This window comes from Arachis duranensis, chromosome 5 (genome assembly GCF_000817695.3).
Source record: "Arachis duranensis cultivar V14167 chromosome 5, aradu.V14167.gnm2.J7QH, whole genome shotgun sequence".
NCBI classification, from domain to species: domain Eukaryota; kingdom Viridiplantae; phylum Streptophyta; class Magnoliopsida; order Fabales; family Fabaceae; genus Arachis; species Arachis duranensis.
In genome coordinates, this window is record NC_029776.3 from 14,668,901 (window position 1) to 14,680,337 (window position 11,437).

The following is an 11,437-nucleotide window of genomic DNA, read 5'->3' on the forward strand; positions in this document are numbered from 1 at the left end:
TCATATCTCATTTACAGTGTAAACGAGATATGACCATAATTATCTCGTTTACAAGTTAAAAATAGAAAAAAGTAAAAATTTCAAAAATTACGTATTTCAATAATTTTAATATTTATTTTATTTATTTAAAAAAATCGATAATTAACAGCTAATAGTGGAGGTGAGTTTGGGCCTTTGGGTAGCGTTTGTTTTTTAAGACAAGACACAAAGACATAGACATGGTATACATGTTCACTGTTTGGTTATTAAGACACAAAATTGAGAGAGACACGGTTATACATGAATACCCATAAAATACATATAATTTGTGCCTCTTCAAAAAGGCAAGACACAAATTTTTTACTTAAGACATAAATGAAGTTTTATTTTTATACTATTTTATCCTTATCTCATTTTTCTCTTTTTTTTCTCTACGAATAAGGTTCTTTTTTCTTTTCTTCATCTTTATTATTATTCACCTTCATCCTGAGTATATATATTGGCTGAGTACAAGTTACTGAAGTAGAGTACATTCATTCTTACAATTTATAATTTTATTTTTACATTCATCTTTGCAATTTATAATTTTATTTCTCTTTCTTTTTTCTGCTTTCTTTAATCTTTTTGACACAAACCGTAATAATATATATCTATATAAAATTTTATTTTATTGTTTGAATTTGCTGTAGATAATGAAAATGGAATTATAAGTTAGTTTTGTTGGAAATACGAATCAGGTTGACAGAAGAAGATGAAGGAATAAAGATATAGTCAATGAAATTTTTCATATATCAAGAATAAAATAGACTTTTAAAATAGAGTAAATTACCAATTTCGCCCTTGAATTATCAGAACGCTGACAAAAATAACCTCCACTTTTATTAACGACAAAAATACATCTAAAATATTGAAAAACGCTACAAAAATATCCGGCCGTAAATAAAAAACTATTTTGTTAACAGAATTGGTTGAGTTGTCAAATGGATTTTGTCACATCCCTTCTTTTGCTTCTCCTTCGTTCTCCCTCACTCCCTCCCTCCCCAAAACAACTACAACAACAATAATAAACATCTCAGATATTCCTTCCCTCCCCCAACCCTCCCAAAAGTCGCTGCAAGCTACAACAACAACATATCTCTGTCACTCCAAAATTGCAATAACAACAACAACATCATCTTCCTAGTTGAAGCTCCTGCAACAACATCTTCCTCACTATTTCTCTCCTCAAATACGATGTTGCCTCTTCTTCCACAATTTCTTTCCCTCAAGTACGACAATGATCTTACTCTTTGCCAGTATCATCTTGCTCATCCACTTCTCCTTCTTCGATTATTCTCTCTCGTCGCCTCTCTCTTTCTCTCTCCTTGTTGTTTTGCTCATCTCTCTCCTCAACGACGGCGCTTGCAGTGATGCTACCCTCTCCTCCCGTCCTCCCTCTCTCCCTAAAATAACTACAACAACAATAAGCAATATCTCAGTGACTTCCTCCCTCATCCAAACCTCCCAAAATAGACCTTCGCCTTACCATCTTCATCTCAGTCACCGCAATAATCAGCCAGAATCAGTGATAATCATTCATAATCACCAATTTCACATTTCTCATTATACTTTTTTTAATAATATATTAAAGATAGAATCCAAAGAGAAATAATGACAAAGAGAGAAGTTGGAGAGAGAGAGACTGTCCAGTGCTGGCTTACTGCGAGAGAGAAGAGTAAGGTGCTGCAAGACAGATTTTTGACAGCGATGGAGGGGCAGCGAGCAAGCAGCAACAATGATGACGAATCTGAGAGGAAAAATCGAGAGATCTGCTGAGAGAGTGAAAAGGGTAAGGAGCTGTGAGATCCACTTCTGACGACAACGGCAGGGGCGGCGAGCAAGTAGCATTCGCAACAACGAGATTCTACCATTAAAGATAGAGAAAGTTGCGTGGGTTGATGAGCAACTGTTTTGTGTGTTGGAGAAGTGAAAGTGAGAAGAATAAAGGAGTAGGGAGTGGAGTGTGACAGCGTGAGACAAAGAAGATCAGAAGGCAACAGCCATGGATTCAGAGTGAGAGTGAAGAAGGTAAGACATAAGCTTTTTCGGGGAGATTTGGGGGAGGGAGGGACCGAAGGAGTGAGAGAGAATAAAGGAGAAGCAGAAGAAGGATATAACGGAATCTGTTTGACAGTTCAGCCAACTCTGTTAACGAAATAGATTTTTATTTACGGTTGAATATTTTTGTAGCATTTTTCAATATTTTAGGTGTATTTTTTTCGTTATAAAATAGAGATTATTTTTGTCAGCGTTCTAATAATTCGATGACAGAATTGGTAATTTATTCTTTAAAATAATATGTATTCTGTCTATTATAATTACCAAATACGATACTTTTTAACCGAGTCTTTATATATGTGCCTCTCTCAATATTTATGTCCGAGTCTTTATATATGTGCCTCTCTCAATATTTATGTCTTTGTATCTGTGTCTCAGCCTTTCTGACACGTGAACTAAAGGGAGCCTTGGGGGCACGAAAACGATCGTACTTTGAATCAGAAGCTCACCTCTCCGGTGAACACCCTCCCCCGTCCTCTTTCTCTCTATTCTTTCACGGCTTCCCCAAATTCCCACACTCCAAGTCTCCAACAGCCGGGAGAGCTAAAACGACAAGTGCGTGACCCACGGTGGCGCGTCGGGTATTAATTCATAAACAGACCCAAAAGAAAACCCCAATAACTTAAATAAGGGGCATATTAGGTGATGAGCAACGGTACGACCGCTACACCGCCTCTTCAGCCACTGGACACCGCTGTCCTCGCCAGAACCTCACCGTCGTTCATAAACAACTTAAGAATCACGGCTGTTATGGAGCGCTTGGCTGCGCACCTTCATGATGGCAACCACAACCAGTTAGGCGCATTAGATTTCTACAATCAATGCATCTCCCTCTCGAGGTTTTTATCGCTTCCACTTCCATTTACTCATATTTCACGTCTCTGATACTCTTATTGTGGTACATTAGAAATGCCCTAGCTTTTTTTGTTATGGAACTGTAATTGAAGCTGGTTTATGTTGGAGTTTTGGTGATGAACTGAAATTTGTTGATATAGTAGTTTTACATGGTTTAGCTTCAACCCTTTTTCGCGAATAGGGAGATAATGGAGTTTGAACTTTGAACGGCATGATACTGCAAATGTACAGTTTTTCCTCTTACCCTAACTATTTATTATTTTGAAACGCAGAGGTATTGATTATTCACTTGCCAATGGGGAAATTTCACCCAAGGCCAAAGAACTCCCTGCATTGATGAGATTGGTAATTTCAATTTTGTTTCATGGAATACCAATGCCTTCTTTGTTGCCAGTTGGAAGCACAAAGAAATTCTGACATATTTTCTCAATTTTTTTATGCTTGATGGTTTGTGGCCTTTGCTTTTCCTTTTCCGTGCAGTTTCATCAACGGAAGAATGACGAACTGTCACAAGCAGCTTTAATGGTTGTTATGATCTCTGTAAAGGTATGTCCAGTTTTTCATGTTGTTGTCAATAATTATGAGTAATTTGTGGAGTTTCCATCAGCTGTGGCTAATGATAAATCACTCTGTATTTAATTTTTTGAAAGAACAATTAATCAGTCTTTAGGCAAGTACCTGGTGTTGGCTGTGGCCAAATATTTAGATTTGTACCAGCTCTTCTGTATACATCCAGAAGTGTTCTTTAAAATGTCCAGATTTATGCTCTTACTGATTTTTCCCCTTTCTTTTATCATAGAATGCCTGTGAACTCGGATGGTTCCAAGCAAAAGAGAAGGAAGAGCTTCTTGCTATCGCTGATGAGGTTTGCTAATATATTATCTCTGTTTTTTCTTGGGGCTGCGTGGAATGTTGTCATCTGCACATTTCTGACAATCTCTTAGTGTAGGTAGCAAAGATATTTTGTAATGCGGGGAAGATAAGTGCTGGACCTAGTTCTAGCCATTCCACAATAACAAGAATAATGGAGAGGTTAGGATCCTTGCAATTTTTACTACATATCTTCTCTTGCATCTGTTTTACCTACTTCCTCTTTTCCCCTTCTCCCTTTTTCCACCCCAGATAATCAAAATATTTTGCTTTATGTGTTTCATGTTACTTGCACTGCTTTACCTATTTACTAGGACCAACCAAAGGGCCATTTGATATGGAAAAATGCATTTGAGTTTATATGTTTTTTCACTTTAAATTGTTTCTCACTGTATTTGATATATGCAACATGCAATAACATAGATTCCCATGCAGGTTCTATCCAAAAATGAAACTGGGTCAAATACTTGTGTCATTTGAAGCCAAGGTTGTGCCTTGTCAATCCTGCTCCTATTTGACTATTTTGTTTTGACAACATGCTTAAGATTGTTTGGCAACTTGAAAAGCCAATTTAACAGGATATGTAGACTTTATAAAAGTGATCTGATTTAAAGTCAAATGCTTGATTTAAAACTAACCTAAAGATTAGCTTTTGATATATACTATTGACAAGATAAATGGAATGATGATAAGGTAGGGAGACGAGCAATTAGATAAAATCATGAAGTCAACTTAAAATGTTTGTTGGAAAATTAGTTTTCAACCTAAAAATTTGTTAGATAAATCTATTTTCAGAAAATTCAGTTGCCAAACAATAGCCAAAAATGGTGTTATCTTAATTGTTTAGTTTCTATAGAGTGCTGCCCAAACTCTAACATATTTTTGACCTGCATTGCAGCCCGGATATGGAGCTTATACTCTTGACTTTCACATTACCAAGAGGAATGTTCAGCATGAAAGAATAGTAAGCATTTTGTGTTGACTTGTTTGTGTAAGCATAGTACATGTGACATTGCCCTGAACAAATCCGCCAAAAGGAGTCAGCTATTCTTACTTGTTGTATATAACTGAATTGTGTGTTTCTTAAAAAATTCAAAGTTTGGTTGTAATTTCACTTGGCCCTATTTGAAAAATCTGGTGCAACTCTAAACTTGTGAGGCCCTCAGTTCTTGGGATGGCAAGGATTTTATGGTTCCTAAATAAAAATTGTCATAGTGTGGTCATTGGTGATTAATAGTTTAATACAATACCTAGTTATTTCTTAACCGGTGATGTAAGCCAGCGCATGTCATAGTTAGTTGAGCTATGCTAACTAACTTTTGGATGGTGAAAATATATTCCTTTGTTTATATATTCCTTTCTACATTTGCTATTCTCTTTTTTGGAAGAAAATATTGGGTTGGGTCCTCTTCTTCCTATCTTTTGGCATTTGATTGCTTGGTCGACTTCTTATGTACAACCATTATCACGCTTCTTATTTGATCCAAGTTTTTAGTATATTTTAGTTTCTTTCACACCCTTTGTTGTTAACTTGGTTTTCATGTTATGTCAATAATATTTGTAACTCGGATGCACCTTGAATCCTTTTTTGGAAACCTAACTTGTTTCACATTTTTCAACTTGTAGTGGTTATTCGTGGCACAAACTGACAATGTTGAGACATCTGCATGCCTTATTAATCCTCAGCAAGTGAAGTATGGTTGCTGTTGATTTTTCTTTTTAAAATTTATAAAGTGAGTAGAGCAGTTCAAAGTTGATGCTGATTGAATTTGCCTTTATTGTAGTTTTCTGCTCAATGGAAAAGGAGTAGATAGAAGGACTAATGTCTTCATGGTCTGTATATTTGCACTTATATTCTAAAGAATTTACTCTAGTCTGTTCTCAAGGTGTGATTTCATTTTCTTGTTATGCCATTTCGTTCCTTAGGACACTGTCCCACAGATGCCAACTCCTGTATCTGGTATGCTTAAATATGGGACGAATCTTCTTCAAGCTGTAGGCCAGTTCACTGGTAAGCAAGTAAAAGTAGTGTCTCCTTTTCCTTTCTTATCATCCTGACTTTCAGCGTGTGTAACTTACTTGACCGTTCTCATTGTGAAGGTCATTATGTTGTTATTGTTGCCTATATGAGTTTTGTATCCTTACCCGAGGATCCAGTTCTTCAAGATTATGTTCAGCCTGCTGTTACTTCAGTTGACACAGGTAATTAGGATATTTACAATTAACTTTATGCTCCAAAAGTGTTTTATTTCTCATTCTTATTTATTTAGTGCTTGTTTGTGCGCTATTAAGTAGATAAAAAATACCATTTTTCAATGAAAAAAGATATTTTTTATTTTTAGCATGTTTGGTAAATTTCTAGTAGTAAAAGTAAAAGCAATAGAAAAATAAAAAAAACATCTTTTTTGAGAAGTTACAATTTACATCTTTTTTTAAAAGATTTTTTTTCTTTAAAAAAAAGATGTTTTTCACTTAATAAATAAACAAAAACGTACTTTTATATGGTTATACCCAAACATAATTGATAAATAAAAAGATCTTTTTGCATGAGATATCCAAACATAAAATTACTTTTATTTTTCTATAAGATCTTTTGAAAAAAGATATTTTCTTAGAAGCTCACCCAAACGAGCCCTTAGTTTTATTGATTAGTGCTTAAGCTTATTTTTTATTTACTTTTTATGATTATTTTATTTTAGATTCAGATCTTATTGAGGGGGCATCACGAATTTCACTTAATTGTCCGATAAGGTATGCAGTGATCTTCTCTGTTCATTTCCCCAACCACTTCAGTGACTATGGTTCATAGAAAGAAGTTGACACTGATCAATAACATATTGATGGTTTAATAATGTCTGGTTAAATACTTAAAGGTAGCTTCCTTCTCAGAGTCTTGTAATTGAGAAGTTCTTTGAAGTGGCTTCTTCATTTTAGAAGATATAACGTCTTCTGATTTCCTCTCTCTTTGATCCTTTCTGCAATGGAATTGGCTTGAGTTTTATGGACCTTAGTCCATGGCCTCTGTGATCATTAAGCTAAAATTGCAACTGGTTTTGTTAACTATGGTTCAAGCATCTCTAGTAATTTAGTATCAACATTGACTATTAAACCAGTAACAAGCATCTCTATTATGGTTTTTTCTGTTAGGCTTCAGATCAAAATTACATGGGGATCTTACTTTCTTTATGCTAATGCTTCTCTTCTTAACATGTTTTTACTTTTTTATTTATGAAAACTCGTACATATTCTTGTGTTCCTCATTTTTGCCAAACAGCTTTGCACGTATCAAGACTCCAGTTAAAGGGTGCTCATGCAAACATTTCCAGGTGATAGTTTCCTCCTTTAGCATCACAGAAGATGGAGAATCCAGAGGGTGTTTCCTAGTTTTTTTGCTTATAATAAGTAGTAAATGTGGCTTTTGAATTCTGTTTTATGCAATAAAGTGTTATTTAACTGCAACTTATGCCTTTCTTTGGTATGTTGTTTGTAATGTTTTCGTTTGCACAATTAAGAACTTCTAAATTTTGCTTAAATGTTTATGCAATTAATAGCCTCTTACATATATCTGTTGTCCCTTTCTCTGTAGTGTTTTGATTTTGATAATTTCATCAATATGAATTCAAGGAGGCCATGGTGGCGCTGCCCTCATTGTAATCAGCATGTCAGCTATGAAGATATTCGTCTTGATCGGAACATGGTTGAGGCAAGTAAATTTAGTCCTCGAGTCTTTCAATCTGGTTACTTTTGTTTATCTTCTCACTTGTATAGTCAGTCTACTGTCACGGTAAAGTTGGTGAAAAATTTGGTGATTACTTTTGCATATTGATCTTATCCAGTAATCCCTAAAATTTTCACTTTTGAGAGTACACCAAATTGACCCCAAGGATAACATAAAGGCAGAAGTGGAGTTGAAAAGTAAAACTCTCACCCTTTTCCTCCGTTTTTTTAATACTACAGATACTGAAAGATGTTGGGGAGAATATTCTGGAAGTGATTGTTCTTGGTGATGGATCGTGGAAGGCGGTCTTTGAAAAGGATCATAATGTGGATAAGACGGTCTTCGAAGAGGATCATAATGTGGATAAGACGCAGAATAAGGCCCACAATGGGGAAAAGAAGCCAGTTGAATTGCAAGAATCTACTTGCTCCCCTAATAATATAGTTTCTAACATTTTTGACCTCACCAATGATGATGATTGCATGGACATAATGGACACTATTGAACTTGAAGATACGAAACCTGTCCCGGGATCTGCTGAGACTCAGTTTGTTAACCAAAGTTCAACTTCTTTAGGTCTAAACTCCACTGACGTTGATCAAAATGTTGCTTCTCATATAGACGATGAATTTTGGGCTGGACTTGATCTTGTCTTTGGTAGGTCAGATACCCCATCATTGGGTATCTCTGAGAATCCTGTTCTGCCTGACTCTGTTTCTCCTGCCTTTAATCAGGGATCTAACAGTCATGACAATAACAGTGCTGTGAATTCTCTTGTGCATAATCAAGTTTCTGCACCAACTAATTTGCAGCTTATTTATATGAATTCGTCTGTTAATGAGTATGGAAGGTCAGCCTCAATACCCAGACATGTTAATAGGACTCCAGTAGCAGTTCAGGCCCTTGCAGCCCCATCTTCAATATCTGGACGAGAGCAAAGTTTGGGAAATACTTTGAATTCCTCGCTACCCAGCAGTTCCCCTGCCACTACTCATGTTCCTTTGTCCCATACAGCCACTGCAGCCAATCCCATACTGACTGATACAGAAAGGCAACAACATTTTTCACGATCCCAAATGAATCTGCCCCAGATGTCAGGTGCAAGTTCATTGGGATTGCCGCATCATTCAGCAACACAGGTTCGATATATTTATTTATTTTACTTTTATCAGGCATGCTGTTTTTGGGATGTATACCAACTCTCTTCTCTGTTGTTACAAGTGCTAATCCTCAGTTTAAATGACTCTACTGGTCACCTGTTTTATCTTGTTTTGTAATATATCTGTTTGGATCGATAGAAGTTCAAGGGAGTGCAACGGAGAGTGGTGTTATTTTTTCACACCATTTTTTTGGATAGAATGGGCTAACACACTACACACACCAAATTGAAGGGAATAAAATAGTAGGATTTTTGTGGAATAAGATGGATTCCATAACAAACCACCCCATTTATCATAAGTTACCCATCTAAACAATACAAACCCCTTATATTCCTGTCTTGGGGACTCAATTCCACTTCAGTATTTGGTAAGTCAGAAAATTGATTTGGCCGAAGAATGAATATTTAATGAAAATGGTTTTATCAAGGGTTAAATTGTAAAAAAAAAAAAAAGAGAAGAGAATTTAACTCATTTAGAAGTCATTCGAATTACAAAATTGAATTCAATTCTACTTATATGTTAAAATCATTCATAACCATGGAATTGAGTTTCAAATAAAAATAAATTATTTCTTAATGGAATAAAATTCTTTTCTCACGTTACAAAACTTTTCAAATAGATGTATGTAGTTCTTAACTACCAGCAATTATTGCTTAAGAAATTATTTAAGATGTGAATTGAAACTCTAAAGATTTATGTCCTATTTTGGTTGCATTTTTCTCCAACTATTTTAAGTCCATACTGTGCTTTTGGCGAGATTATTTATTCTTTATTTATTATATTTTGATACTCATCAGTGCCTGCAATATGCTTCATCTTTAATCTAAGTTGGATATCATTAGAAGAAACTTGCCTTTATATGCATTACTTAAAAGTTCTTATACTCACGTCATGTTTGCTTTTATTTTACTTTTCATTGAACTCAGAACCGAGTGCCACCACCTAATAACCCTGCACCAAATCAGTTGCCAAACTCAAACAGGCCATGGGTGGGATTGGGTGAATTGAGCAATCCTCACCTGAGCCAATCTCTGAGTTCAAGGGCACACCCAGTAATGCGAACAAATATCCAGCGGTCTCACATTCAGCAAGGTGGTTCAGTTGCTCAGTCCACTGGAACTACTGCAAATAGCCAACAAACTAGAGCTAATGCTATTGGACAGGTTTCCAGAGATCAAAGAGGAAGTGTAACACCACAGTCGGTTTCTAGGCCTGATGATTTACTCAATTTGCAATCGGAGCAGAACTGGCGCCCCACTCAACGAATGCGTGGAAGTCTTACAGGTCGTCCATATTCTGATGAGGTTAGGGAGCGTATAATTGCACCAACGCAGTTGGTTCAGAATACAAGACCACAAGGTACTCAACCAGTTCCAGCTTCAAGGCAACACCTACAAAGTCCCCTGCCAGTTCAAGGTTCAAGGCCGCATGGTTCCCAGCCACTCCAAAGGCCACAAGGTCCGCCGCCTTTCCGACCAACAGGTTTACCACTTGATGTGCTTATTGCAAACAACAGAAATGCTCATAACCATCCTTCGAACGCGTAATATTTTTTGAAGGTTTTACTTGCTGGAAGGTTCGGGGGATCTGCAGCTGAATAGATTCAGAGCTAAGACTGAAAAATACGGTAATCTATTTGGGAAATTGAGTTATCATGTAAACAAGTATGGGGAATAGAATTTTCAATACGTGGTGAAATCTAAGTATATATTAATTTTAAGGCATTTTGATAATGAACCCACATGAAATATGGGGATTTGAATTAACATATAGTGAAAGAAGAATTATCTCGCTTGGAGTATTTTGCACTTCCAAAAATTCTTGTGGCATTCAAGAATAGATAGAGCTTTCGGTAATGGCATGGTCACCACTTTTATGCAGGAATGATGCTAATTTATGGGCATGAGTGGCATTTTCGGCAGATTAATACGAATTTTATCGTCAATGAGTAAAATGGATTGTTTAAACAATTAGGGAAAAAATTATCATCACCTTAATAGGTATATTTGTCACCACCTCTTTTTAACTGAACGACAGCTTTTAATATTACATTGTTGTAACATTCAGGAGGTGTAATATAACATTACAGCCTCTACAAAAAATTTAATCCTATTTTGAATGGAGTGCTTTCAATTTTTCATCTGTTTGATTCGAAATTTATGATGGGTATTGGGTAATGTTAGCCCGATATTGGACTATTGGGTAATGTTAGCCCTATATATTTTAAGTTGGTTTCCTGCAAGAGCCCTGGTGTTGGCTAAACATACAGTATTGGAACCCTAAACCGTTGTACGGACATGGAACATTTTGTTCCAAAAACTATAGGCGTATAGATATAATTTAAAAGAGAAAGTATAGGGAGCCAATGTAATATTTGTGTTGATCGAAAATATTTTCGATAAGAGTGAGTTGATTCGGAATGAGTCAGTCGAATAGGCCTAATCGAATAGGAGATTCGATTCGGGAAATCGAGCAAGCCTTCGATGAGCTGTTCGAATAGTCATAGAAGAGGGAGAGTTAGTGGCTTCTATCGCACGAGGAAATCATCGGGAATGTCTACAATCATGCGGCGGGAACGGTTACCAAGAAGGATTGTATTTCAAATTTGTAATTCTGTATTTAATTGTAATTAATTAGGAATTAATTGTCAGTTATGTAAAATTAGCCTATAAATACCAAGAAATATTAGGGAATAAGGGTTGGAACTTTTACTCAGAAAAAATACTCAAGCACACTCACATCCCAAGAAATTCCTGAG

General features: G+C 36.0%; 1 protein-coding gene across 1 annotated transcript; it reads left to right on the plus strand.

Annotated features, from left to right (window-relative positions):
• The first annotated feature begins 2,433 nt into the window (after positions 1–2,433).
• On the plus strand, positions 2,434–10,480 carry LOC107488279 (E4 SUMO-protein ligase PIAL2). The gene is made up of 16 exons (XM_016109007.3): positions 2,434–2,915; positions 3,204–3,276; positions 3,412–3,477; positions 3,731–3,796; positions 3,881–3,963; positions 4,237–4,288; positions 4,700–4,765; positions 5,428–5,495; positions 5,586–5,634; positions 5,728–5,812; positions 5,902–6,003; positions 6,501–6,552; positions 7,076–7,127; positions 7,388–7,504; positions 7,759–8,658; positions 9,606–10,480. The coding sequence occupies exons 1-16, from the start codon at positions 2,722–2,724 to the stop codon at positions 10,224–10,226; spliced, it is 2,646 nt and encodes an 881-aa protein (XP_015964493.1). The 5' UTR covers positions 2,434–2,721; the 3' UTR covers positions 10,227–10,480.
• Positions 10,481–11,437: the final 957 nt, after the last annotated feature.

What these genes read in the sequence shown, in the direction of transcription:
- LOC107488279 (XM_016109007.3), top strand. Translation starts at nt 2,722, where the DNA reads ATGAGCAACGGTACGACCGCTACACCGCCTCTTCAGCCACTGGACACC. An exon ending in TTCTTGCTATCGCTGATGAG is followed by an intron (nt 3,797 to 3,880) that starts GTTTGCTAATAT and finishes CTCTTAGTGTAG; the next exon opens with GTAGCAAAGATATTTTGTAA. An exon ending in ATTAATCCTCAGCAAGTGAA is followed by an intron (nt 5,496 to 5,585) that starts GTATGGTTGCTG and finishes CCTTTATTGTAG; the next exon opens with TTTTCTGCTCAATGGAAAAG.